Below are 24,381 nucleotides of genomic sequence, written 5' to 3' on the forward strand. Positions count from 1 at the left end.
TAACAAATGGAAACTCATCCCATGCTCCTGGCTAGGAAGAATTAATATTGTCAAAATGGCCATCCTGCCCAAAGCAATATACAGATTCAATGCAATCCCTATCAAATTACCAGCAGCATTCCTCAATGAACTGGAACAAATGGTTCAAAAATTCATACGGAAACACCAAAGACCCCGAATAGCCAAAGCAATCCTGAGAAGGAAGAATGAAGTGGGGGGATCTCACTCCCCAACTTCAAGCTCTACTACAAGGTGACAGTAATCAAGACAATTTGGTACTGGCACAAGAACAGAGCCACAGACCAGTGGAACAGAATAGAGACCCCAAACATTAACTCAAACATATATGGCCAATTAATATATGATAAAGGAGCCATGGACATACAATGGGGAAATGACAGTCTCTTCTACAGATGGTGCTGGCAAAACTGGACAGCTACATGTAAGAGAATGAAACTGGATCACTGTCTAACCCCATACACAAAAGTAAATTCAAAATGGATCAAAGACCTGAATGTAAGTCACGAAACCATAAAACTCTTAGAAAAAAACATAGGCACAAATCTCATGGACATAAACATGAGTGACTTCTTCATGAACATATCTCCCCGGGCACGGGAAACAGAAGCAAAAATGAACAAGTGGGACTATACCAAGCTAAAAAGCTTTTGTACAGCAAAGGACACCATCAATAGAAGAAAAAGGTATCCTACAGTATGGGAGAATATATTCATAAATGACAGATCCGATAAAGGGTTGACATCCAAAATATATAAAGAGCTCACATACCTCAACAAACAAAAAGCAAATAATCCAATTACAAAATGGGCAGAGGAGCTGAATAGACAGTTCTCTAAAGAAGAAATCTAGATGACCAAAAGACACATGAAAGATGCTCCACATCACTAATCATTAGAGAAATGCAAATTAAAACCACAATGAGATATCAACTCACACCAGTAAGGATAGCCATCATCGAAAAGACAAACAACAAATGTTGGCGAGGTTGTGGAGAAAGGGGAACCCTCCTATACTGCTGGTGGGAATGTAAATTAGTTCAAACATTGTGGAAAGCAGTATGGAGGTTCCTCAAAAAGCTCAAAATAGAAATACCATTTGACCCAGGAATTCCACTTCTAGGAATTTACCCTAAGGATGCAGCACTCCAGTTTGAAAAAGACAGATAGATGCACCCCTATGTTTATCGCTGCACTATTTACAATAGCCAAGATATGGAAGCAACCTAAGTGTCCATCAGTAGATGAATGGCTGAAGAAGATGTGGTACATATACACAATGGAATATTACTCAGCCATAAGAAAAAAACAGATCCTACCATTTGCAACAACATGGATTGAGCTAGAGTATTATGCTCAGTGAAATAAGCGAGGCGGAGAAAGACAAGTACCAAATGATTTCACTCATATGTGGAGTATAAGAACAAAGGAAAACTGAAGGAACAAAACAGCAGCAGAATCATAGAACCCAAGAATGGACTAACAGTTACCAAAGGGAAAGGGACTGGGGAGGATGGATGGGAAGGGAGGGACAAGGGTGGGGAAAAAGAAAGGGGGCATTACGATTAGCATGCATAGTGGGGGGGGGGGCACGGGGAGGGCTGTGCAACACACAGAAGACAAGTAGTGATTTTACAGCATCTTTCTATGCTGATGCACAGTGACTGTGAAGGGGTATGTTGGGGGGACTTAGTGAAGGGGGAAGCCTAGTAAACATAATGTTCTTCATGTAATTGTAGATTAATGATACCAAAGTAATAAATAAATAAATAAATAATGATAATAATAAAAAGCAGCTAGCAACATGGTAAATTTTAATCCAAATATACCAATAATCACTTTGAATGTGAATCACCTCAACATACCAGTTAAAAGAAAGAGTTTATTAGATTAAATTTTAAAAGCAAGATCTAACTATAAGCTGTCTGCAAAAAAAAAAATAACAAAGCATTAACTATTTTAGAAGACACTTACAGGCAACTTCTTTCCATTAAACATGACCTTGACCCCTTTGCATGAACCAGCCAAATCATAAGCTCTTCTGGTCATGAGAGCCACGATATCCTTGTCGAGTTTTTCCATCTTAAATTTGGACAAATCTGGTTGGAATGTTATGCATGTGTAATCTTCACCATCAAAATGTTTAATTTTGGCTTCAGAAGTCTTCATCATATTATTCATCCATGTCTTTAAAAGAAAAAATAATCACATAGTTCTATAATGCTTCTATATCTTATAATGAAAACTCATGAAATACTCATTTACCACAACTATATCCACTTTCCAGCTTCACAACAAATAAATCAATCCTTGAAACTGATAATATTAAGGCTGAAAAAATTTTAACTACTACTACAATAGTCCCCCTTATCTACAGGGGATATGTTCCAGGACCCCTAGTGTATGCCTGTAATCATAGATAGTACCAAACCCTGAATATACTATATTTTCCCTGTATGTACATATATACATATAAGATCTAATTTATAAACTAGGCACAGTAAGAGATTAACAATATAATTAGTAACAAAACAGAACAATTATAATATACTATCATAAAAGTCATGTGAATGTGGTCTAAGTATTGTACTGAATTCTTTTCTTCTTGTAACGATGTAAGATAACAACATGCCTACATAGTGAGAATAAGTGAGGTGAATGATATAGACATTGTGACACAGTGTTAGGTTATTATTGACATACTGTCAGAAGGAGGATCACATGCTTCTAGACCATGATTGACCATGGGTAACTGAAACTGTTATGTTAAACCCTGGATAAGCAGGGATTGCTATATTATAACAACCTTCTGTGAAAAATAAGCAAAATAAACTATACAACATTTACTACCCTGGTAGTAAATTTTTTGTCAAATTCTTCAACATGACCATCTAAAATTTTACAAAATAAACAGGTATGATGATTTTCCTGAAAAATTTTTTTAGCTTATATAAAATTTCAAACTATTTTCAAAGACCTATAAAAGTAAAATAAGATAAAATTTTGACATGAATTTGATGAACCAATAAAGAATTTTTTAAACAGGCTAAGTAGATTCAATTAGTCTATAAGGATCAGGGCATTTTCACTAATGCTTGACTGAGTTAAAGGAAAAGTCTGTTAAATAAAGTATTTTGTTTCTAAGGAATATAAAAAGACAGGTTTATATAAAATCTTCTAGGCATTCTGAAATCTTTCTACTCTGGTGACTTGCTGAATGTTTAAAAAAGGAAGTTATATAGCTATCATTGCAACTTACCTAACGTTCTATAATCTCAGCAAAGCAATGAAACATGATTATTAAAAAAAGAATTAGACACATTTCTATCATACCTGCTTAAAACTATGTTTGTATTCTTTGCAAGCAGTTTCTACTGTAAACTTTGTACTGAAAATATTACAAAGTTTTGCACCATAACCATTGCGACCACCTGTAAGAACAATTAAATGTGAAAGGTTTAATGAAAATGATCTTAAAGGAACTTCATTAACTTACCTACCATAGGGCAGGTCTGTTGCAAGACAGTTCCACTTACTGCATTATCTTAACAATCACTGACTGAATATTTCAAAGTACAGATTTTTTTTCATTTAAAGGAAAATACAATTAAGATTTAGCAAATAGAGTAATATAATTAAAATATGTATTTTGTAGATTATCTTCATAGAGTAATATAATTAAAATATGTATTTTGTAGATTATCTTCATCACAATTGTCAAAAAATATAATTTCCTATATTCCTATAATACAGTAAGTCTCTGAGTATGAAAGCTGGGCTTTCTATCAAAGTCACTTCTCTATTACAAAGTTTTATTCTAAATCACTTCCTAAAGCTTTGATTTTGAAAAAACAAAACTATCAACCTACTCGGGCAAGGTAATTAAGTAGGAAAACATCTGGCTTTGGTCAAAGCATTTTCAAGTCTACTTAGAGTCTAGATTTTTTTCAATTTTGACCTTGTCAAGAAAGCAGTTTAAAAATAATTTAACTGATAGCAAAAGACATGGTGCTTATATAATAACAAACTCACATATACAGGAATCATACAATTTGCTTTCATTAGTACTTGAATTAAAAATTCAAACCGTCAGCCAGGTTAGAGTTCCAGAAGTTATAGTATAAGCCAATGTACTGTCAGAGCTAAGCTTTCAAAATGGCTGTTTGACTATAATCAAGACTATATTTACACATGATAATCACTTAATAGATTAACTCTGAAAAGGATTTTCTCACAACAAAACTAGTTTCCTTTTCTGTAATAGTTTATAGATAGTAAGCAATTTCATGTTAAGAGAACAAAAGTTTTCAATAAAAATTCTGATCAGCCATTTAGACTTTACCTGTTACTTTTTTCTCATCATCATCATAGTTACTGGATGTTAAAAGCTGTCCAAAAATTAATGCAGGAACATAAACTTTCTCTACTTTGTGCTCTACTACTGGAATGCCTTTCCCATTATTCCAAATGCTTACAATGTTAGATTCACTGTAAATAAACAAGCAGAGTTTAGAATTTACAACAGATTTAAAGATATATTCATTAATTTCCATAAAAACTAAAGTAATCCAAAATAAACCTGAGTGACCATAAGCAAAATGTCAGTTATTAACAATCGGATAATACTCATCCTTTAAGAAAATAACTGCTGAAGACACACATTTCTATCCCTGAGACATAACTCAAATTAGGGTCACTAAGATCTGCAAGCAATATTGTAACATTTCTCAGGAGAAGAATCTCTTCTTAAGATGTGGTACATATACACAATGGAATATTATTCAGCCATAAGAAGAAAACAAATCCTACCATTTGCAACAACATGGATGGAGCTAGAGGGTATTATGCTCAGTGAAATAAGCGAGGCGGAGAAAGACAAGTACCAAATGATTTCACTCATATGTGGAGTATAAGAACAAAGGAAAACTGAAGGAACAAAACAGCAGCAGAATCACAGAACCCAAGAAAGGACTAACAGTTACCAAAGGGAAAGGGACTGGGGAGGATGGGTGGGAAGGGAGGGAGAAGGGGGGGAAGAAGAAAGAGGGCCTTACGATTAGCATGTATAATATGGGGGGGGGCACGGGGAGGGCTGTGCAACACAGAGAAGACAAGTAGTGATTTTACAGCATCTTACTATGCTGATGGACAGTGACTAATGGGGTATGTGAGGGGAACGTGGTAAAGGGGGGAGTCTAGTAAACATAATGTTCCTCATGTAATTGTAGATTAATGATACATACATACATACATACATAAATAAAATGAAATAAAAAGAATCTCTTCTTAGAATCCTCCCAGAAAAACAGAAAAGCAATGAAGCTTTTACAAGAAGTCAACTGTAGATCCTGCTTTGTTTTCATATACATCAGCCGTGACCAGTATACCACCTGTGAGCCACAAGCTCTGCAGAGCCAGCTGCCACTGCCATGTTCATTTCCTACGTAACTGCTCAAGTAGTACAGATAGAAAGGAAAACAGCCTGAAATGTATTCCATTCTCAGCCTAAAGGTTAGAGGGTTGTTTGTACTGTGGGAGTCACTGCCATCAACTAATTTTATATGGTTTTAAAATACAGAAATGCTATCTATTTTAGGTCTTTCTGATTTTTCTACCACAAAACCATCCATTTAGCCCCAAATAGTATGGAGTACAGGCTCCTATACTGACAACAACTTGACACAGACAGTAGTCCTGATGGCAAATTTTACCCACTCTACTGATTTTAGTAGTAGATTCTATGAGACTTTTACCCATGTCAGAGCCAAATTTGCAACCAACACTGAGAATTGCTTAAAAAACTACCACTTGCCAATCTGACTCACAATTATTCTTGGACATGCCGTTTCACTCACACATACAAACCTCAGTCTCTCGAAAAATATTAGTAGTAGTTATTACAAGTAAAAAAATTCTTATAAAAGCCAAAATGAAAAATCCAGGGGAATCAATTAATTAAATCAAAAAAGTAAAACAAAGAAACTAAAAAATAACTTTTAACGTATCACCTTTCCCCAAATCACCAACCAACTTTCCTTTCTCTCAGTCTCTAATATAATTCTTTAAATCTCCTATGCTTAAATTTTGATATCCGTTTTTATTCATATCTCGTTAGTCATTCTCGTTAGTCATCAAGACTTATCAGTTTGTTCCATGATATTTATTTCATATCAGTATCCATCGTTTCTTCATTCCAGTGTCAGTATGAGTCTAGACAGACTACTATCATCTTATTCACTACTGCAACAATACCCTTGCTAACCACTCCCCTTACATACATTATGCATAAGATGATGGACTTAGTACATCTTTCATAAGGCTATTTTTTGCTCCAGTACACAGCAGTAGTTCCACATTATCTGTAAGATTAAGCTTAAAAATCCTCTACTAGATGTTCAAGGCCTGTTATTCATATCCCTAATTACAATCAAATTTAATTGCCACTACACTGCAACATGCATCCTATTTTTTCCTTCAGTCATTTTTATTGTCCATGTTCATTCCTAATTCTCTCATTTCTTTGTTTATTGGTCCTTTTCTTGCTTATAATGTCTTTTTTCCTTGGTTCTTCCAGCCAAAATTTGTCCAAACTTTGAGGGTCAGTTTATGACTTCAGTTCTCCATTAAGACTTTTACCCAGTCTATAACAATGTTTCCCAACCCTCCCTATACTGCAGTAGCAAAAAAAAAAAATCTAAATTTAACTTACTGGAGACCTCAGGAGATAATCAGGTTATCTCACTTGCGGGTAAACATTCTCTACAGAACACACAGTTCAGTATTTAAGTAGGTAACAGTTTCAAATTGTCTATTATACTTTCACTTTTATGTCCTATCTCCAAGATAAAAACAGTGGGCCTTAGAAACATGGGCCATGGATTGCACTACTTTTTTAAACTTCCAAATAGTTCCTAGGTTGGGCTTAAAACCTATAATTTTGATCAAAACCGAAAGTTTCTGTGATGACTGCCCTTGCACTGTTCATCATGTAAGAATTTGTTCACCATGTAAGAACTTGTTCATTATGCTTCAGAAGATTGGAGACTGTTGAGAATTAGGCTTGGGGTTGATTAATGATTATGCATTGAGTCCCCTATATAGAATTTTATTGTTGTTAACAACCATTTGATCAATAAATATGAGAGATACCCTCTCAAAAAAAAAAAACCTATAATTTATTAAGTACCTATTTCTACAAGAAACTTACTGAGTTCAGAACTAATAGAGAAGAATTCTGAAGGTAATAGAAAATGAAAATGAATGGAAAATTACAGCTCTTAAACTTCCCAGGATGTTTACACAAAAGTCAATACACTCATGAGAAAAACCTTTAAAAATATTTCATCCTAGTTAGTATATGTAGACTATAATTAAGATAGACCCTTGTAAATTCATTAATTTTATCAGAGCAAAAAAAAAAAATAAGGCTTCATGTCTCCTACATCCAGTAATTCTTCATGAATATGAAACTGAAACTTTCTACCAAAGTCATTTCTCTATTAAAAAATTTGAATCTATATCACCTCCCAGACCTGGTATTTATTTTTATAATCTCTAAACAATAATTCAGAATTCTATACATTCTTTGCTCCATCAATCATCTCCACAGAAATATTAGGAAAAAGAATACTGTGTCTGGAAAAGGCATAAATGAAGTTTCAAAATAATTAAAGTTAAAAAGAAACCGGGAAAACACAGAATATCACTATTCATCAACTGGAAAGGGATTATGACGTACTGTCACAAAATACTTAGGAATAGTTAAAAAAAATATGTCTATATAAGTTAATAAAGCTGTCCATAATAAATTCAATAAAAGTGGAAAGACATAAAATAGCATATAAATAAGCACATTTTAAAAAAATAGAAATGTGAAATGTGTAGGTATATATATTTCAGTATTACTTACTTAAGCTACTATTGTAAGAGTTTCAGCCCTAAATAATTACGAATACTTAAACTGGAGGAATAGTTAGAACTCTGGTTAATGTGTTTCCATGTTTGTTTTTAGTCAGATAGATGCCAGAAAATTAAGTTGTTTCAAGACTAACCATTATGTTATATTATTTAATGAATCTTAAGCTTCTGGATTATCCAGAATTGTTTTCTGGACAGCAGTAATTGTTTTGTGTACCTTACTATATAAGTAAAAACAGCAGTAATTGTCCTGTGCACCTTACCATATAAATTCTTAAGAATGTACTCAATATAGAAAAGATCCAAATAAAAAAATAAAGGTAAAAAACAAAAAATCAAAAACTTCAACACCATAATTATGTGGTAATATTTTCATAAAAGGTACAGTTAACTTCATGGTGCAACAAAATTATATTTTTAATTACATTATTACTCTTAACCATGACATCTCAAATTAGATTATTGACAGTAAGGCTATACCTGAATTGTTAAATATTCATGTTAGAGAAAAAAAATCTTAAAATCATGCTAAATACTAATGAAATTATAAAGGATAAATGCAAGGTAATACTTTATAGAATGCTTATAGGAACAGGATAAATTGAGCAATATATCTCTAACTTAAAACTTTTATACTCCCCTCAGTCCTCCAAAAAAAAAAAAAATCACCACAGTAAAATCTAATTAGCAGAATACCTGGTATATATTCTAGAATATCAGCAATCTAATTTATAAACGATGTTATAAATAATGGAGAAGTCCAAATGCTGGTCATGAAAAATAAATTTAACCCATAATGTAACTGTAATAGTATTAGCAACAGCCTTTAGCTTTGAGTCTCAAACCACAGGTAAGAAAGGAAAGACCAAGTGATTACTGTAGCTGCTGAAATGATATCTCCAGCATCAACGAGGGAGCAAAATGGTCTCCAAAGGGCACTCCTAAGGAAATACTTCGGGAAAAAAAGATGATGAATGACAGAAGAAACTGAGAATACAGAATTCTGGCTGAAAGAGGCAAAAATAACAAGTTCTCAAGCAACAGGGGAACTAGGAGTACTAACTGTATACATTATTCATTTGAGTATTTATAAGTTGGAAACTATCTGAATGAAATAAGCATAAAAAATTAAACTTGAAATATACTTACGGATCGATACAAACTTTAATACACGTCATGTTCTTATCTCTTTGTTTATTGTCAGCTGCATTAACTAAAAAATCAAATATTTTGATAAGTAATAAGGTAGTTATATACATAGACATAACTGCATGTTTATCATTTCTTAATATAAACATTTACACATGGTAATGGTTAATGAAAACAATTACTGCTAACTTCTAATTATATTTTTAATTACATTATTACTCTTAACCATGACATCTCAAATTAGATTATTGACAGTAAGGCTATACCTGAATTGCTAACCTTATTTTCCAATAATATTCTTAAATTTTGTATCACACCAAATTACTGTTATGTCTTCTACCACAAAAGAGTGGTGCATATAAAAAAACAAATTAATAGAAACAAACATCTGCAGCTTATAACACCCTAATCCAGGTCTAAAATAAAAAAATTGGGTTTAATTATAGTTTATGATGGGACAATTAACTACTTTCTCTTGATCTCCTTCAATAAACTAGTGATTTTATAGACTGAGCTGAAACCAGTTACTTTTGAATTAGAAAGGCAAAGCCTTTAACATCCTTAGAAATCAAAATTCTACATCCTATGAAATATATGCCAACATAATAATATATTATGATAATATATGATAAAAATGTTGGCAAACATTAAGCACTGCGCTTCAGCAAAATCTGAAAACATAAGCTAGCTGTCACACTGAACTTCAATCACAGAAGGAATATGTTCTTGATAAACTGGAACCCAAAAGTAAAATCAGGTGGATAGTTGGCAAGCAACAGTGAGTGTAGTGAAATGTGTAAAACATAAGTAACCAGTTTACTCTCCTATCCTTTTCCCAAGGAATTACTGGAAGAAGCTCAGAGAGGCTCACATAATCCTGCTGTCTAGGAAACCTCAAGTGGCATTGATGAGATGGCAGAGCACAGGATCTCTAGAAAGTCCTTGGCTAAAAAATATTTCCAAAGTGCAAGCATTCCCTAGGAATCAATTAGGCATTGATACTTGACTGTGATTTCACTAATCATGTGATTTGGAGAGGAAAGAGATCATTTAGGACAATGGCTATTAAAGTCGGCTGCCTAACAAATACCTCATTTGGTGAAAACAAAGTTAATGTGTCTCACTTCAAACTCACTAAATCTGCAAGGATCAGGCCCTGTAATCTCTATTTTTAACAGCCTCCAGCCAGGTGACCGGAATACAATGAACCTCTACATGACCACATATACATAACCACAGATCACTTCAAGATTATTTATCAAATACAACAGTCATTTTACAGATAAACAAACTGAAACACAAGATGTGATGTGCAGAGATATGAAAATATCATAGCAAGTGAAAAAAATTTTCTGAATGACATATATATTCAGCATAATAGCCAGAGTTATGCCTTTAAAATTTATATTATAAGCCTGGCTTTATATATATATGGACATATAGTGACATCAGTAGAAACTGATGCATTAAATCTTAAGCAAATACTCACCCAAAATTTCATCAAAGATCTTGTATAACCCTGGCACAAAGGTAACCTCTCTGCAATTCATTCCCACATCTTCATCATACACCCACATTAGCTGCATTGAGAGAAAAATCAAAAAGGACTTAGAGTAAAAAAAGTGTTTAACATAAATTTTACTAGTATGAACGCACATCTGTCATTTACTCTATAAATACTTAGAGCTTCAAAGTAGAAAAACGTACACTTCTTCAGTTGCAGCAACCTCACTGTATTCATATTAAATTTAAATAGCTTCAAACTTGAGAAATTGTTCATTTTGTATTGCTGTATTCTTATTCCTATGTCAGCTTTAACATAGGGCACCAAGAATTGCTAAAATTGTATTTAAATGCAATAGAAAAAAAACATATATTTATACTTTTATTCCATGCTTTATATTATTCTATAGAATAAGGAGCTCAGAATAAAATAATATAAACACAGCATGACTTTGGAGTCAAGAGTCCTAGCTTAGAATCCCAGCTCTTACTAGTTGAGATATCTGAGCAAGTTACTTAAATTTATTTAAACTTCAGTTTCCTCACCTATAAAATGGAGATAAGAGTTGCTACTTCCCAAAATTGTTAGAATCAAATAAGAAAATATATATAAGCCAAGTCCACAGTAAGCACTGAACAACAGTCGTTAGTGTATGTATACATTCTAGTACTTGCACTAAAGCATAGGCTACTATTGTATTTATTCTAATGTTAGCAAACCACAGTATAAATTCTAGAATGTAAATTACAGCATGAACTTAAAGGACTTTTAGAAAGTTCACACAGCACCATTTTACTCTACTGTTCTTACTTCTGATAGTTCATCTCCTAGCTTTTGGATTTTTTAAAATCTCTAGCAAGAACTGAAAACTTTTAACTCTCTTAGATCTCTCTCCCTACTTTGCATATGACCATAAAGACATGAAATTAAGTACTTACAAAGCATACAATCACAACAATCTTATTTAAAACTAGATATAGATACACACCCCCTTATTTCAATGAAATCTAACAATTACCTGTGTCAACGGCTCCACTGACCCAATGTATGTGTCAGGACGAAGGAGAATATGTTCAAGTTGTGTCTTCTTCTGATAAACTCTCTCAACAGACAATTTCTTTGAAGAATCATTTTTGTTTGCAGTTTCTAACTCCTCCTTTTTTGCAGCATTGTTCTGATCAAAAAGAGTCTAAAATTAACCAAAAAATCAAATTTAAATAACCTACCGAAGGGTAAACTAAAATGCATATGGACATACGACAGATTTTTGTTTAATGACAAAATTATCTTTCAGGCTCACTGATTTTTAAGTTCAAAAGAGATCACAGGTCTATTTACTGACAGTCTAGTTCTTTTTATAATACAGAATGAAACTACACTTTTGACTCAGCCCCCAAAATTGGGCTTACACAATCACCAGAATAGCTAGAACAGCCTACATCTATTCAATCTAGACCTATAAACATTTCCCAATTCTATGAGATATCAACTTAATTTTTGTAGTCCTCAACACTTTCCAAGGAATGTGAGTTCTGGTCAGGTTACAGGTTCACAGTGACTGAACGTGGCTGACTGCAGGGGTCCCAGAAGTTTCCAGATGAAAGTTCCCTGCCATTACTACTGACGATTATAGTGAAGAGTGGACAAAGGTAACCTCCACAAAACAGCAACCTGTGTAGTTAGTATACACTGATATGGCTTATGAAATCTCAAATATGCCAGTAATTCCTTATAGCTTGTGCTACGCCATTACTGAGACACCCTATGATTCCAGTTTCTCTCAGTTCCAAGGAGGCAGAGAGGGTTAGTAGTCTGATTTTCTGCATTCCTACAGCAGGTAAAGATCCCAAACTCAAATTCCCAAGGTCTAGAATTTCCTTGTTTTGTGAATAGCAGCAAAAAACAAACCTCTCTCTTTCTGGAATTTCCTGATACTGATAAATAAGACATTCCACTAAAAGAAAGGTATTACAATGGCCTGTTTTTCTAGAGTCAAAAAATAACTCAAATATAAGACATAATGAATTGGAGATACCTTCACAGGTCTTTGAACTTAAGTAGAAATGAAACAATCAGAAACAAACAATGAAAGAGAGAGAGAGAAATTTTGTGTATGTGAACAAGCAATATACCACCTCAATTCAGGTCCTAGACATAGTCATACCATCATCTTTGATGTTACTATTTTTTTTTAATGTCACTGCAGAGCCTTTAAATGTATACTTAAAAATCTACATACATAACCTCTGAGTAGTCTAAACCCAGACAAGAATTGTAACATACAAACCCTATAGAAATTCAACTCTAATTATAATCTGCCAATGCCATAAATTTTATATAAAATTAAAGATTTAATAATATTTCAAAATAAGTTTACAAATAACTCATTTTGAGATTTTAAAATACATTTTTATACATCCTTTCACTTATGAGGTTACCCACTGATACTGCTTGAAGTCAATTAAAAATAGCTTTGGACACAAAAAAAAATCGTTTCATTAAATCTTCGTATTCAATTACTGTCAAGAATTAGGTGATGAATTAGCTAGGCAGAAATATGACCTGTATTTTAAAAATACCAGATAGTTTCCAAACTTCTATTCAACTTCCTGACTTTCATGACAATTGACTTACAGAAACAAATCTAACAATAAAAACGTAATTGTTTTTTTTTTAAATGAGTCCTCAAAATAGTTCGAAAAAAGGTTGTAATGACTAAGCAAGTGCTTAAACATGATAAATGCTATGGAATCAAATGTGGGTACCTTCTTAGCATTAACTTAGAACTGTTTACAATTATTGGCATAAAGGTAAGGAACTTACAACCATGCAAGTAAAGGCTTTCCTCTCCCAAATTAATCCTCCAAAACAAATCACACCACAAAGAAAACATGTTTAGGATCAGACTCAACCAGACTCATGTATACCTATTTTGGACTTTTGCCTTTGGCCCTGATGAGTAACATTAAACTGAAGTGGCACAAAGATATGATAAAGGGGATAAAGCCCTACCTCACTCCTTTTCCAAGAACTTGCTTTTTCCACATCCTCTTACCTTTTCTTCCCAAATGGATACATGAAAATAAGGAATGTTTGGTTTGCATTTCCCAAATCCCTATCAAATTCAAAAAGTTGCCATTCTTGCTAGGATAATGGCTCAATCAGAGAACATACTAAATGTAGTTGGCTTTTTCATATTACTATTTATAAAATTTCTCTAGGAATAATAAACATTAGGAGATGAATGTGACAATATACTTGTAACAGTTTATGCCAAAATTTTCTCCTAAATATGTGCCAGGTGTCAAGGGAAGAAGAGGAGGTACCATTCTATTTAAAAGGAACAAAACACATTAAGGAATATGTACTACTTATAGAATATCATACTAAAAAAAATGTTTTGAGGTCACTGGCAGATATTTCAAATCAACTAGTGACTGGAAACCTTACTGGTAACATAACAGTCGATTAATACATATTTTGTATATGTATTATATACTGTGTTCTTACAATAAACTCAAGAAAATGTTTTTCAAGTTGTTGCAAATCTCCAAAATTTTTCCAACATACTATTGAAAAAAAGTCCACATATAAGTGGGCCCTCACAGTTCAAACTTCTGTTGTTGAAGGGTCAACTGTACAAACTTCTATTGCTATAATTTTTATATAAAAATTATAGTCAAATATTTTAAATTATCTTATTAAAACTACACTGGTGAACAGTCACAAAAGAATATATAAAAATATAAGCCCATTTTTATTAGGAAAAAGTTACACATAATATATTCATGCACAGAAAAAACATATAACACCCAGAATATCAATAAAAGTTATTTGTGAGAAATAGAAACATGAGTAATTTTAATATTCTTTTCAGATACACATTTCCTAATTTTCTACAATGAACACATATGGAAATATTTTTAAAAGCTTATAAACCCATGCATGTGAAAACATAATTAAGCTATACTAAAACTGCACTTCTTTTCTAGAGGCGCTTTTTACACCTACTTACTACTTTTGCTGTCCCAAATTTCTCACTAGAATCCAGGCAAAAAGGTAAATGAAACTAAAATAAATAAGACTGGCATCCTTGACAGAGTGGAAAGCAGAAATTAACATTTCAATCAGATTTCTATTTTTATTTCCCATTCTCAACAAGTAGTTCACCTGTTCACTGGCTAACTAGCAGCAAACAGAGGAGGTTCTCTTCAGAGAGGTCTACAAGCTTTTCTGATAGAAATCTGGAATAATAGTCTATTTCAGCTCCTGTTTATTAGCAGAAAGTTGCCCCATGAGTAACGTCCAGGTCACTAAAAATTATAATCTGGGAGAAAAGGAAAGAGGGCAACTTTCCCCTCCTCCCCATTCAAAGGGATGGTCCCATATGTAATACAGGTATGAATACAAACACCCTCTGCCTGAGATCACAGAAGAAAAATCTGTTCATCACCTTCGCTCCAGCTGTTATTACTACAATCTCTATCTTTTAAGAGAAAGAAATAAAAAAGGTCACCCTGAGTTCAGCTTTTTCAATTTTAACACCATTCTTGATAATATTTAGGAAGGAGATTAAGGAATTAGCTTGAACAGAAACAGACGAGCAAATTCATATCTACACATTCAGAAAAGCACTCAACCCCACAGTTGATAAAGGAGAGTGACAAATATTTGATATCTGCAGGTGAAGGGAATTATGCTTATTTAATCATTGAAAAGGGGTCCTTTGATTCAAAATAATGATTTAGCTTCTTGTTCTTATATGTTCATAGTAGTACGGCATCTTGTACTCTAATAATTGCACTGTGAACTCCACATTAAATAATTAACAATATGCCCTTAAAAATAATCAAGAGCATTCTCAATCAATTTTCATTAAGGTTTGATAAAAATGAAAACCTACAATTTAAGCATCTTACTATCTTAATTTGTTTGCATGCACAAACTACCAAATTATTTATAGTAATAAATAATTCTAGCACCCAATTATACTGGGATCTGAGAAATCAGGGCAACATTTCCATTCCCACATAAAACTAGAGACAATGAAAATATGAAATAATTCCATGTTAAGGTAAATATTCTCCACATATCTAAAAAGTTGTTTTAAATATATTCTCTGTGATTTATACATGATGTGTAGTCATCAAAAAGTTAAAAAATCAACTTTTTCTAAAATTCAAAAGCTGGGTTCCAAATTAATGAAGTATTGGGGATTTTTAAATTAAAACAAAAACACCTAATAATACATAAAATCTATTTTAAAATATATTCATTTATTTTATAGCACTTTTGTAAATCCTAATAGCTCTCCTATATAGCCTTTTAACTCCTAATAAAAATGTATATATATTTAATTGCTATCCCGTACTCAACTTTTATTAAGAATACTTCCTAACTACAAGAGAAAGAAAAATATTACAAAACAAAAAAACTCATTTCAGAATGAGTAGTATGTACCAAGATCAGTCTGCTAAACAAAACTTTCCATGCACAAAGTTGCCACCTAAGACATAGCAATTTGCAGCAATCACCCACAGTCCTGTTTTTCTGTGAGAAAATGAACTGCTGCCAAAGAGAGGAAAGGAGATGGTTTGCCAATTGGTGTTAAAAAGAAACTGAGCCACTCATTCACAAAATTGGCACAGAAATCTCACCATCACCAAGCCAACAGAGAGAGACAAGCAAAATCTTAGCAACAATCCTCTTCTCCTACCTTCTATAAAGGACTCCCTCAGACTTCATATCACCCTTTTGTAACATATCCTCCCTTTTTTTCTCCATCAAGGCTGCCATACTTTGATGTTCATTTTAGCCGTCTTTCACCTATATAACAATGAAGAGGGCCATGTTACCTACCCACTGTAATGAAATCAAAAACCAACAATTTATCTTCTATCTACACTCATCCAGAATGCCCACCAAACCCAAGGAACAAGGAGAGAGGTGGAAGGTAAGAGATGCCTAAAAACATAAGGAATGCTTAAATTGTCCACTGTGAAAATAAAAAACATACTTTCTCTAAAAGGCATCCAAGTCAGAAAGGGAGAAGTAAAACTGTTGCTATCCACCCATGACATATTATAACACAAAAAACCCTAAAGATTCCACCAAAAACTATTATAATAAATGAATGCAGTAAAGCTACAGGAAAATCAACATACATATACATAATTATTTCGGTACATTAATAACAAACTATTAGAGAGAAGTTAAGATATTCTCATTTACAGTTGCATCAAAAAGAATAAAATACCTAAGAATAAGTGTAACCAAACAGGTGAAAGACCTGTACACTGAAAACTGTAAGACATGGATGAAGAAAATTAAAGACACAAATAAAGAGAAACCTATTCAATACTCATGAAGACTTAATTTTGTTAAAAATGTCCACACAACCCAAAGCAATCTACAGATTTAATGCAATCCCTATCAAAATTCCAATGGCATTTTCCACAGAAATAGAATAACCCTAAAGTTTGTATGGAACCACAAAAGACCCTGAATAGCCAAAGTAACCTTGAGAAGCAATGAAGTTGGAGGCAGAAGGACAGGCTCTTCAATAAATGGTGTTGGGTAAACTGCACAGCACATGAATGAAATTGGACCCCTATCATACACCATACACAAAAAATAACTCAAAATGGACTGAAGACTTGAATGTAAGATCTGAAACCATAAAACCCCTCAAAGAAAACATAGGCAGTAAGCTCCTTGACACAGGTCTTGGCAATGATTTTTTGGATCTGACACCAAAAGCAAAAACAAAAGCAAAAATAAACAACTGGGACTACATCAAACTAAAAGGCTTCTGCACAGCAAAAATTATCAACAAAATGAAAAGGCAACCTACTGAATGGAGGAAAATATTTGTAATTTATATATCTGATAAGAGGTTAATATCCAAAATATATAAATAAGTCATACAACTCAACACCAAAAACAAACAAAACCAATCTGATTCAACAATGGGCAGAAGCTCTGAATAAACATTTTTCAAAAGAAGACATACAGATGACCAACAGGTACAAGAAGAGGTGATCAACATCACTAATCATCAGGGAAATGCAAATCAAAACCACAATGAGACAACATTTTATACGGATCAGAATGGCTATTATCAAGAACACAAGAAATAACAAGTGCTGGGAAGGATGTGGAGAAAAGGGAACCCTGTGCACTGTTGGTAGAAATGTAAATTGGCACTATCACTACAGGAACAGTATGAAGTTTCCTCAAAACAAACAAAAAAAAAAGGATTGCCATTATGACCCAGCAATTTCACTTCTGGGTATTTATCCAAAGAAAACAAAAACACTAACTTGAAAAGGTATAAGCACCCACATGTTCATTTACAGCATTATTTACAAAAGTCAAGATATGGAAGCAAGCTAAGCTTCCATTGATAGATGAATGGATAAAGAAAATGTGGCATACACATACACACACACACACACGAATATTATGCAGCTGTTAAAAAGCAGAAAATTTTATCATTTGCAACAACACAGATGAATCTTGAGGGCATTCGGCTAAGTAAAATAAGTCAGATAAAGACAAATACTGTATGATCTCACTTGTATGTTGAATCTTACATTTAAAAAAAGAAACTTGTAGAAACAGAACAAATTGGTGACTGCCAGGGACAGGGGTGGGAATGGGGATTGGGGGGTTGCAAAATGGGTGGTCAAAAGGCATAAACTTTCAGTTATGAAATATCTAAGTCCTGGGAAAGTAATGTACAGAATTGCATATCCATACTGTATTATATATTTGCAAATTGTGAAAGTAGACCTTAAAAGTTCTCATGACAAGAAAAATAACTAGTAACGTTGTGTGGTAATGAGTTAACTAGACTTATGATCATTTTGCAATATAAAAAGAAATATACTTTCCCTGAGACAAGAGAAATTAAAATTACATATCACTAGATTTTTTAAAAAGAGGAAGGTGTGTGTGTGTGTACATATCCATAAGAATTCACTAAATGTCAAGCATTATGGGAAAATATGGACCATTTAAATCAATCCTCATAAACACCCCATGAAGTAAACACTTTTATTATGATTTCCTTCTTACAAATGAGGAAACTGAGGTCTGAAGCTAACAAAGTTAGTAATGGAAGAAGCTGACTTATGAAACCAGGTAACTTGATTTCAGAGCCCATGTACTCTTAAAGAGCATTATTCCATATAAGAAACTCCTACCCTAAAAAGGAAATATACTCCCTAACTTTTTATGTGAAGGTAAAAGAAAGGTTACTAGTCAGAGATATAGGTATAGCTCAGTCAAAGTCTTTTTTTTTTTTAAAATAAATCCTGTCATATCAGGTTATAAAAGATGAGCTGTTTTGGATTTTAATATTTTTAAAGAGGGCACCTATGTAAGTAAGTTAATAACATATATCTAGCTTAAATCCCACCTTTGCTTTAGCCATGTGTCTTAACAGTTTGTTACCTAATCTCTCAACCTGGGTCCTTTTCTGCAAAAGAAAATTATACTGATCCCACCTTTTCTTTAAATCAGGCTTCCATTAACATTTCTAAAAATAGAAAAGATGTTATTTTGTTTTAAATGCACTTAGTAAAATGCAACTGTTGCCACCACCTGAATAACAGATCCAAAATACAGGTGAACACACTAACTTTCTTTCAGAAAAGTTAGCACAATCTATAAAAATTGTTTCTAAATATTGCTAGTATTTACTTAGAATGTAGCTAAAGAACACTGATACCTGACCACCCATACTAATAATAAGAGAAGACTTCAGTAAATTAGTATGCAAATTTCCAATTTCTTAACAGTAACTATGAATCCAACTCTTTGCTAACCCCTATGAAAGAAACAAGTTAAATACATGGTCTCTGACTTCAGGAGTTTATAATCTGTTAAAACAAAATTATCATGCATGGAAATTACATAAAAAAGACATTCCTTAACAGGAAAAGATAGGGAGTATACACTGGAGAATAAAAATTAATAGTGAGATTCTGGGCTAGCCTTAAGGAGTAATTAAGATTTTAGACTGATAAACTGAAGAGAAAGGCATTCCTGAAGGAAGGTAAGTATGCAAAGGCAAAGTAACAAAAAAAAACAGTATGTGCAGGGACAGTGAAGAAATAAATCTAAATACGAGGACCATACAAAATAAATTTCAACTGGCAGGGCACACTGTTTATGAAGGAATTGACTCAAAAGTTTGGTGAGTTCAGACTTGCAATAATAAGCCACTGAAGAAAGGGTCTTAATACAAATCCTTAAGTAATATTTAAATATACAGTACATTTCCGGAATTAGATATATTCAGACAAAAAAAAAGTATGTTTTATATTCATTTAATTACACTTAAACCCCTAGAATGTGAATTGTGGTTTTATGTTTTTGAAAAGAGACCCATGTCTTAGAGATAAATTTGAACTATTTACCGGTGAAGTGATAATCTAGGATTTGCTTTGCTTCAAAATAATGAAAAGGGGAAAGGTGGGTGACCTTGAGTTGACATCAGTTGAAGCTTCATGATAAATACACGGAAGCTCGTTATGCTATTCTGGCCACCATTTTTTATATGCTTAGTATGTTCCTTTACAGCAATTCTTACATCTATCAAAATAGAGTATTACTGGGGAAAAAAGATCAATATTCACAGTGATCAACTGCATTCTAGTATTTCCACAAATTCATTTTTTAATACTACTTAAAAATTATAAAAGACTGACCAAATGAAATAGACTATTAGGGTACATTAACCGATGCTTTACAAACTAAAAGCTAATTCAAGAAAACTCTGCTTGCTGCAGCAAAGCCTTCACCGCTGTTTTCAATTTTAACTCAAAAGTTTTACTGTACTTTTTACTTTTAATTTAAAAAATCTGGTTAAGATATAGCAAATCAAACACAAACAAAATACACTATTAAAAGGAGAAGTTATGTCAGTTAATCTTAAGCCACTTTGCACTGTGGATTCAGATATTGAAATGTTAACTTTCATACACTAACAATGTTAACAGTACCTGCCGACATGTATCCCAAAAGAAGTTAATACCAGCAATACCCACCCCTCCCTCCTCCTAAACCGTACTGGGGACTACTCCATTTTTTTTCCTCCTCTTACCCACAAGCAGATGGCAACATAACACCAGTTTTAATAAAGCAGACAAAGTTACCCCTCCTCATGACCACTACAACAAACCTCTGGCCTCTTGGCAAAGTAATAATTTGTTCTCACCCTGGCTTAAAGATACTTTACATAAATGCAATTTTGTGACTCTAAGTGTGCATTTCTTGAACTTCACCAACAAAGACAAGCATTTACAAAGCCCAATACGGTGCTATGTATGTTACCTCATTTAATTCACAGTGCAACCTTATGTTACAGATAAGAATAGAGGCTTAGAAAGGTTAGGTCCCTTGTGCAAAGACCCACTTACTATATGTTAGAGACACGATCTGAATCTACATCAATATGACATCAAAGTCCATGCTCATAACCACACTCACTGCATTGCCTCCCATAAAATTAAACTGGTCTATGATCAATGATGGATGTTATGGACATAGAGATGCTCATATAACCTGACTAATTTACAGCAAGCATCAAGTCTTAAAGTGGATATGGGGTGATTATCCTCTCAATAAACTTCTAATTCAACAAAAGAATATAATCTGTAGATGAAAAATTGACTTTGACTTCTCCTTATACTAATTTCTCGTATTAGTTTTATAATGAATAAAATCTTTAATCAGTAAGTCAGTTTTAGTTTAGTTTTTCTGACATTGAATGAGACCCTCTAAGTTTTAAAAAACTTATGTCAATGATAAGGAAAGTTGAGCTATCCTTCTGAGCTTGAAAGAAAAAGTGGTCACTTAACTACCTACAAAGTTAAGTACGTAACAGTAAGTTAAAATACTGTTATCAAATGTTAAAGTCAACCAGTTCACTCAGAAACAAAATACTAACCATTATACAGTCAGAGGGCCTCAGAAGAAGCAGTGATCAGGTCTCAACACTTTCAAATAGCGAGTGAGGACCACCTGGCTAACTCCATTTTCAGAAGGTGTTTGATTTTACTAAAAGGTAGGAGTTTTCAACTTAAAAAAAATCATTATTTTGCATTTATGTGGTCCCTCTTCCCCCTGAATGTCCACATGGACCACTAATTTATTATCTGACATTTTATCTCTCCCAGCTCTAGTTTGTTCAAACTACATTACTGGAGTAATAGGCAAAATTCAGGGAGATTCAACAATAAGCGCCTGTCAAGTTACTTTGCAAAGCACCTTGGCCTGCAAACATGAATGCTTAAAATGTTTTCTGCTATCAATAACACGCTTTTACAAGGAACACTTGTCAATACAGCAGAATTGCTACTCCACTTATCTAAACCTCACCCAAGCAGAGAGAAAATGAAAAAGAATTAGGTAACAAAATTGTGAATACGAAATTTCCTTATGTGTTTCGAAAAAGAGAGGTTCCACTGTCCCTGGAAAATGAATATTTTGTCGTGGATACCTAGTCAGTTGGCTGAGCACGCCTTTTTTGTATATGAAATGACCCTGGTCTGAACTCTATGCTGAGCAAGTGAAATGCCAGTGAATTATCGATCTGCCTTGGGAATCGGATCTCTCCAGGTCTTCCCTCCTCTACTTCCCAAAAAGAGTTTAGCGCCAAAATCCTTTACTACTGGACTAAGCACTCCAGGCACCTCTCCATCCAGCACCCCACCCGTTTCACCTGCGATGCTGACGCAAGCGCGTCTTTTAATAATCCCACCGACAGATGGAAGGTCTACAGTATATAAACTCCTGTGAAACAGGCGTCTCGAAGGCACCTGCAATCCGAACTTAAGTACAAATTGCTGTAGATATATTCCCCCACCAAATCCATTCTTAGATTAGAGCATCAGAAATGGCTGCATTTTCAATACACACACACACACCCCTTCCTCCAAGATTTTTCTTAAACCACTTTAGGAGAAAAGTGCTGACCCACACAGACACACAAGCATCCCTACCATAAGCATCATCTCATGCCCGCCTGCCGAGACTGGGAAGGAGGAAAAGAGATGAAACCGGGGTTCCACGACAGGTTCACGGTTTGTCGCCCAAAGTTGCAAGTGCACAGCAGGTTCCCGCAGCCGGAGCCTCCACAGAGGCAACAAGAAAGAAAAGGGGCGGAGAGCTGGGGGCCCTGCTGGCAGGAACCCCGACGGGGCGCCCGTTCCGGGGACCGTATTTCCCTCTCTTTTCCTTCCCCCAACCTCCCCCCACCCCAGTCGGCCCCACCGCTTCCCTCCCCCACCGCCGGCCAGGAACAATGCCGCGGCCAGGACCCCCGCCCCCAGCCGCGCCACTCACCACCCAGGTCAGCGCCCCGTTGCCGCCGGCTCCCGCGCAGCCGCCGCCCGCCTTGGCCATGGCGGGTGCCTCCGCTCACAGGCCCCGAAGCCGCGGCCGCCGCTCCCGCCTCCCTGCGGGCCGCCGGGCCCCGCTGCTCCGCGCCGACTGCTCCGCTGGCCGTGCTCCTAGCGGCGCCGCCCCCCGCGCCCCATCGCCCAGACCCCGGGCGGACGCCCGGCCGAGCCCGCCGAAGAGGCCGCGCCGCCCGCCGCCCTCAAACTCGAGGCGCGGCGGCAGCGTCGCCCAGGCCTAGCGCGGCCGCTGAGGAAGCGGTGGAGGAGGAAAAAGCGGGAGGAGGCCGGGGGCGGCGGGGCGGCGGCGCGGCGGCGCTTCCTCCTCGCCCGCCCGCGGGCTCCGCAGCAAGCGGGGCCGAGGCCCGGAGGTGCGAGCGGCGCGCGCGGCCGAGAAGCCCGGGACGCCCGGACGTGGCGGGGACGCGGAGGCGCCTTGTCCTTCCTCACACTCCGCCAAAGCCGGCCACTGGGATTGCGGGAGCCTCCGCCGCCGGTGCCGCTGCCTCAAAGGCCGCCTTCGACAGCCGCGCTGCAGCCCCGACCTCCTCACATCCACACACCGAGAGGGACAATAACCAGAGCCGCCGCCGCCGCGGTCGCCTCCCTCTTCTTGTCCGGCATAACACCACACACACACATTCGCGCACCAGGGAAGGCGGAGTGGGGGGAGGGCGCGGCGGCCACCCCCACTGTCAGTCAGCACCTCGTCATCCAATCGGGGCCTTTTCGCCGCAACCTCCCGCCCAATCGCAAAATTCCAAGCCCCTGGAGGGGCGGGACCCGAGGGGGAAACGTCATTGCGGGTAGCAACCGAAGGGAAGACTTGGGGTTTTTTGTTTGTGTGTGTGTCTGTGGGTTTTCCAAGGGAGAGCGGGGGCTGCTGTCAAGGGTCATTTGAGGGCAGCAAAGGGAAAGGGTCGAATTGGCCTCGGGTCGATTGTAATCCTTCGAGCGTGCTATTTACTCTAAGACCTGCCGGCGAAGCCGAGGCATTTTTTTGCCTGGGGCCGCTAGGGTACCGGGGAAGGCGGGGTGGGGGGATGGAAGGAAGAAGCCGGGGGCCGTCCCAAAGGGAAAGTATTTTTAAAGAGCGGTTGTAAACCGCAGGCAAGACGTTGTAGATCACTAGTGCAAGGAGGACCCCGTGACCCCTGCCTCCCCCAGGCCCCAAGTGGACGCTGCTGTCGAAAGAATCCTCTGCTCAGACCTTCCCCTCCTCCATCTCCTTCCTCCGTCTCCTCTGCTCATCCCCAAAAATGATCCGGTCAGATTCAACAAAACTGCATTAAATAACTTAAGTGATAAGGGACACCCAGGGGATGTTCCAGGGAAGGAGTGCAGGGTGGGTTGAGGGTTCTGTTTCTACTCTTTTTTGACCTTTCCT

At 35.9% G+C, this 24,381-nt stretch overlaps 1 protein-coding gene across 3 annotated transcripts in view; it reads right to left on the minus strand.

Annotated features, from left to right (window-relative positions):
* Positions 1-23,654, minus strand: part of TOP2B (DNA topoisomerase II beta) — a 64,876-nt gene extending 41,222 nt beyond the window's left edge. Inside the window, exons 1-7 of one of the 3 annotated variants that reach the window (XM_037008585.2) lie at positions 22,942-23,654; positions 11,606-11,761; positions 10,573-10,663; positions 9,084-9,147; positions 4,360-4,505; positions 3,351-3,448; positions 1,992-2,204 (exon numbers count right to left, since the gene is read on the minus strand). In XM_037008585.2, the coding sequence (XP_036864480.1) occupies positions 1,992-2,204; positions 3,351-3,448; positions 4,360-4,505; positions 9,084-9,147; positions 10,573-10,663; positions 11,606-11,761; positions 22,942-23,001 (828 nt within the window). In that variant the 5' untranslated portion in view covers positions 23,002-23,654. Of the gene's footprint in view, positions 1-1,991; positions 2,205-3,350; positions 3,449-4,359; positions 4,506-9,083; positions 9,148-10,572; positions 10,664-11,605; positions 11,777-22,941 lie in introns of those variants that run through there. The other 2 variants (XM_037008584.2, XM_073223411.1) reach the window with 2 other exon arrangements.
* Positions 23,655-24,381: the final 727 nt, after the last annotated feature.

This window comes from Manis javanica, chromosome 15, assembly GCF_040802235.1.
Source record: "Manis javanica isolate MJ-LG chromosome 15, MJ_LKY, whole genome shotgun sequence".
Lineage (NCBI taxonomy): Eukaryota > Metazoa > Chordata > Mammalia > Pholidota > Manidae > Manis > Manis javanica.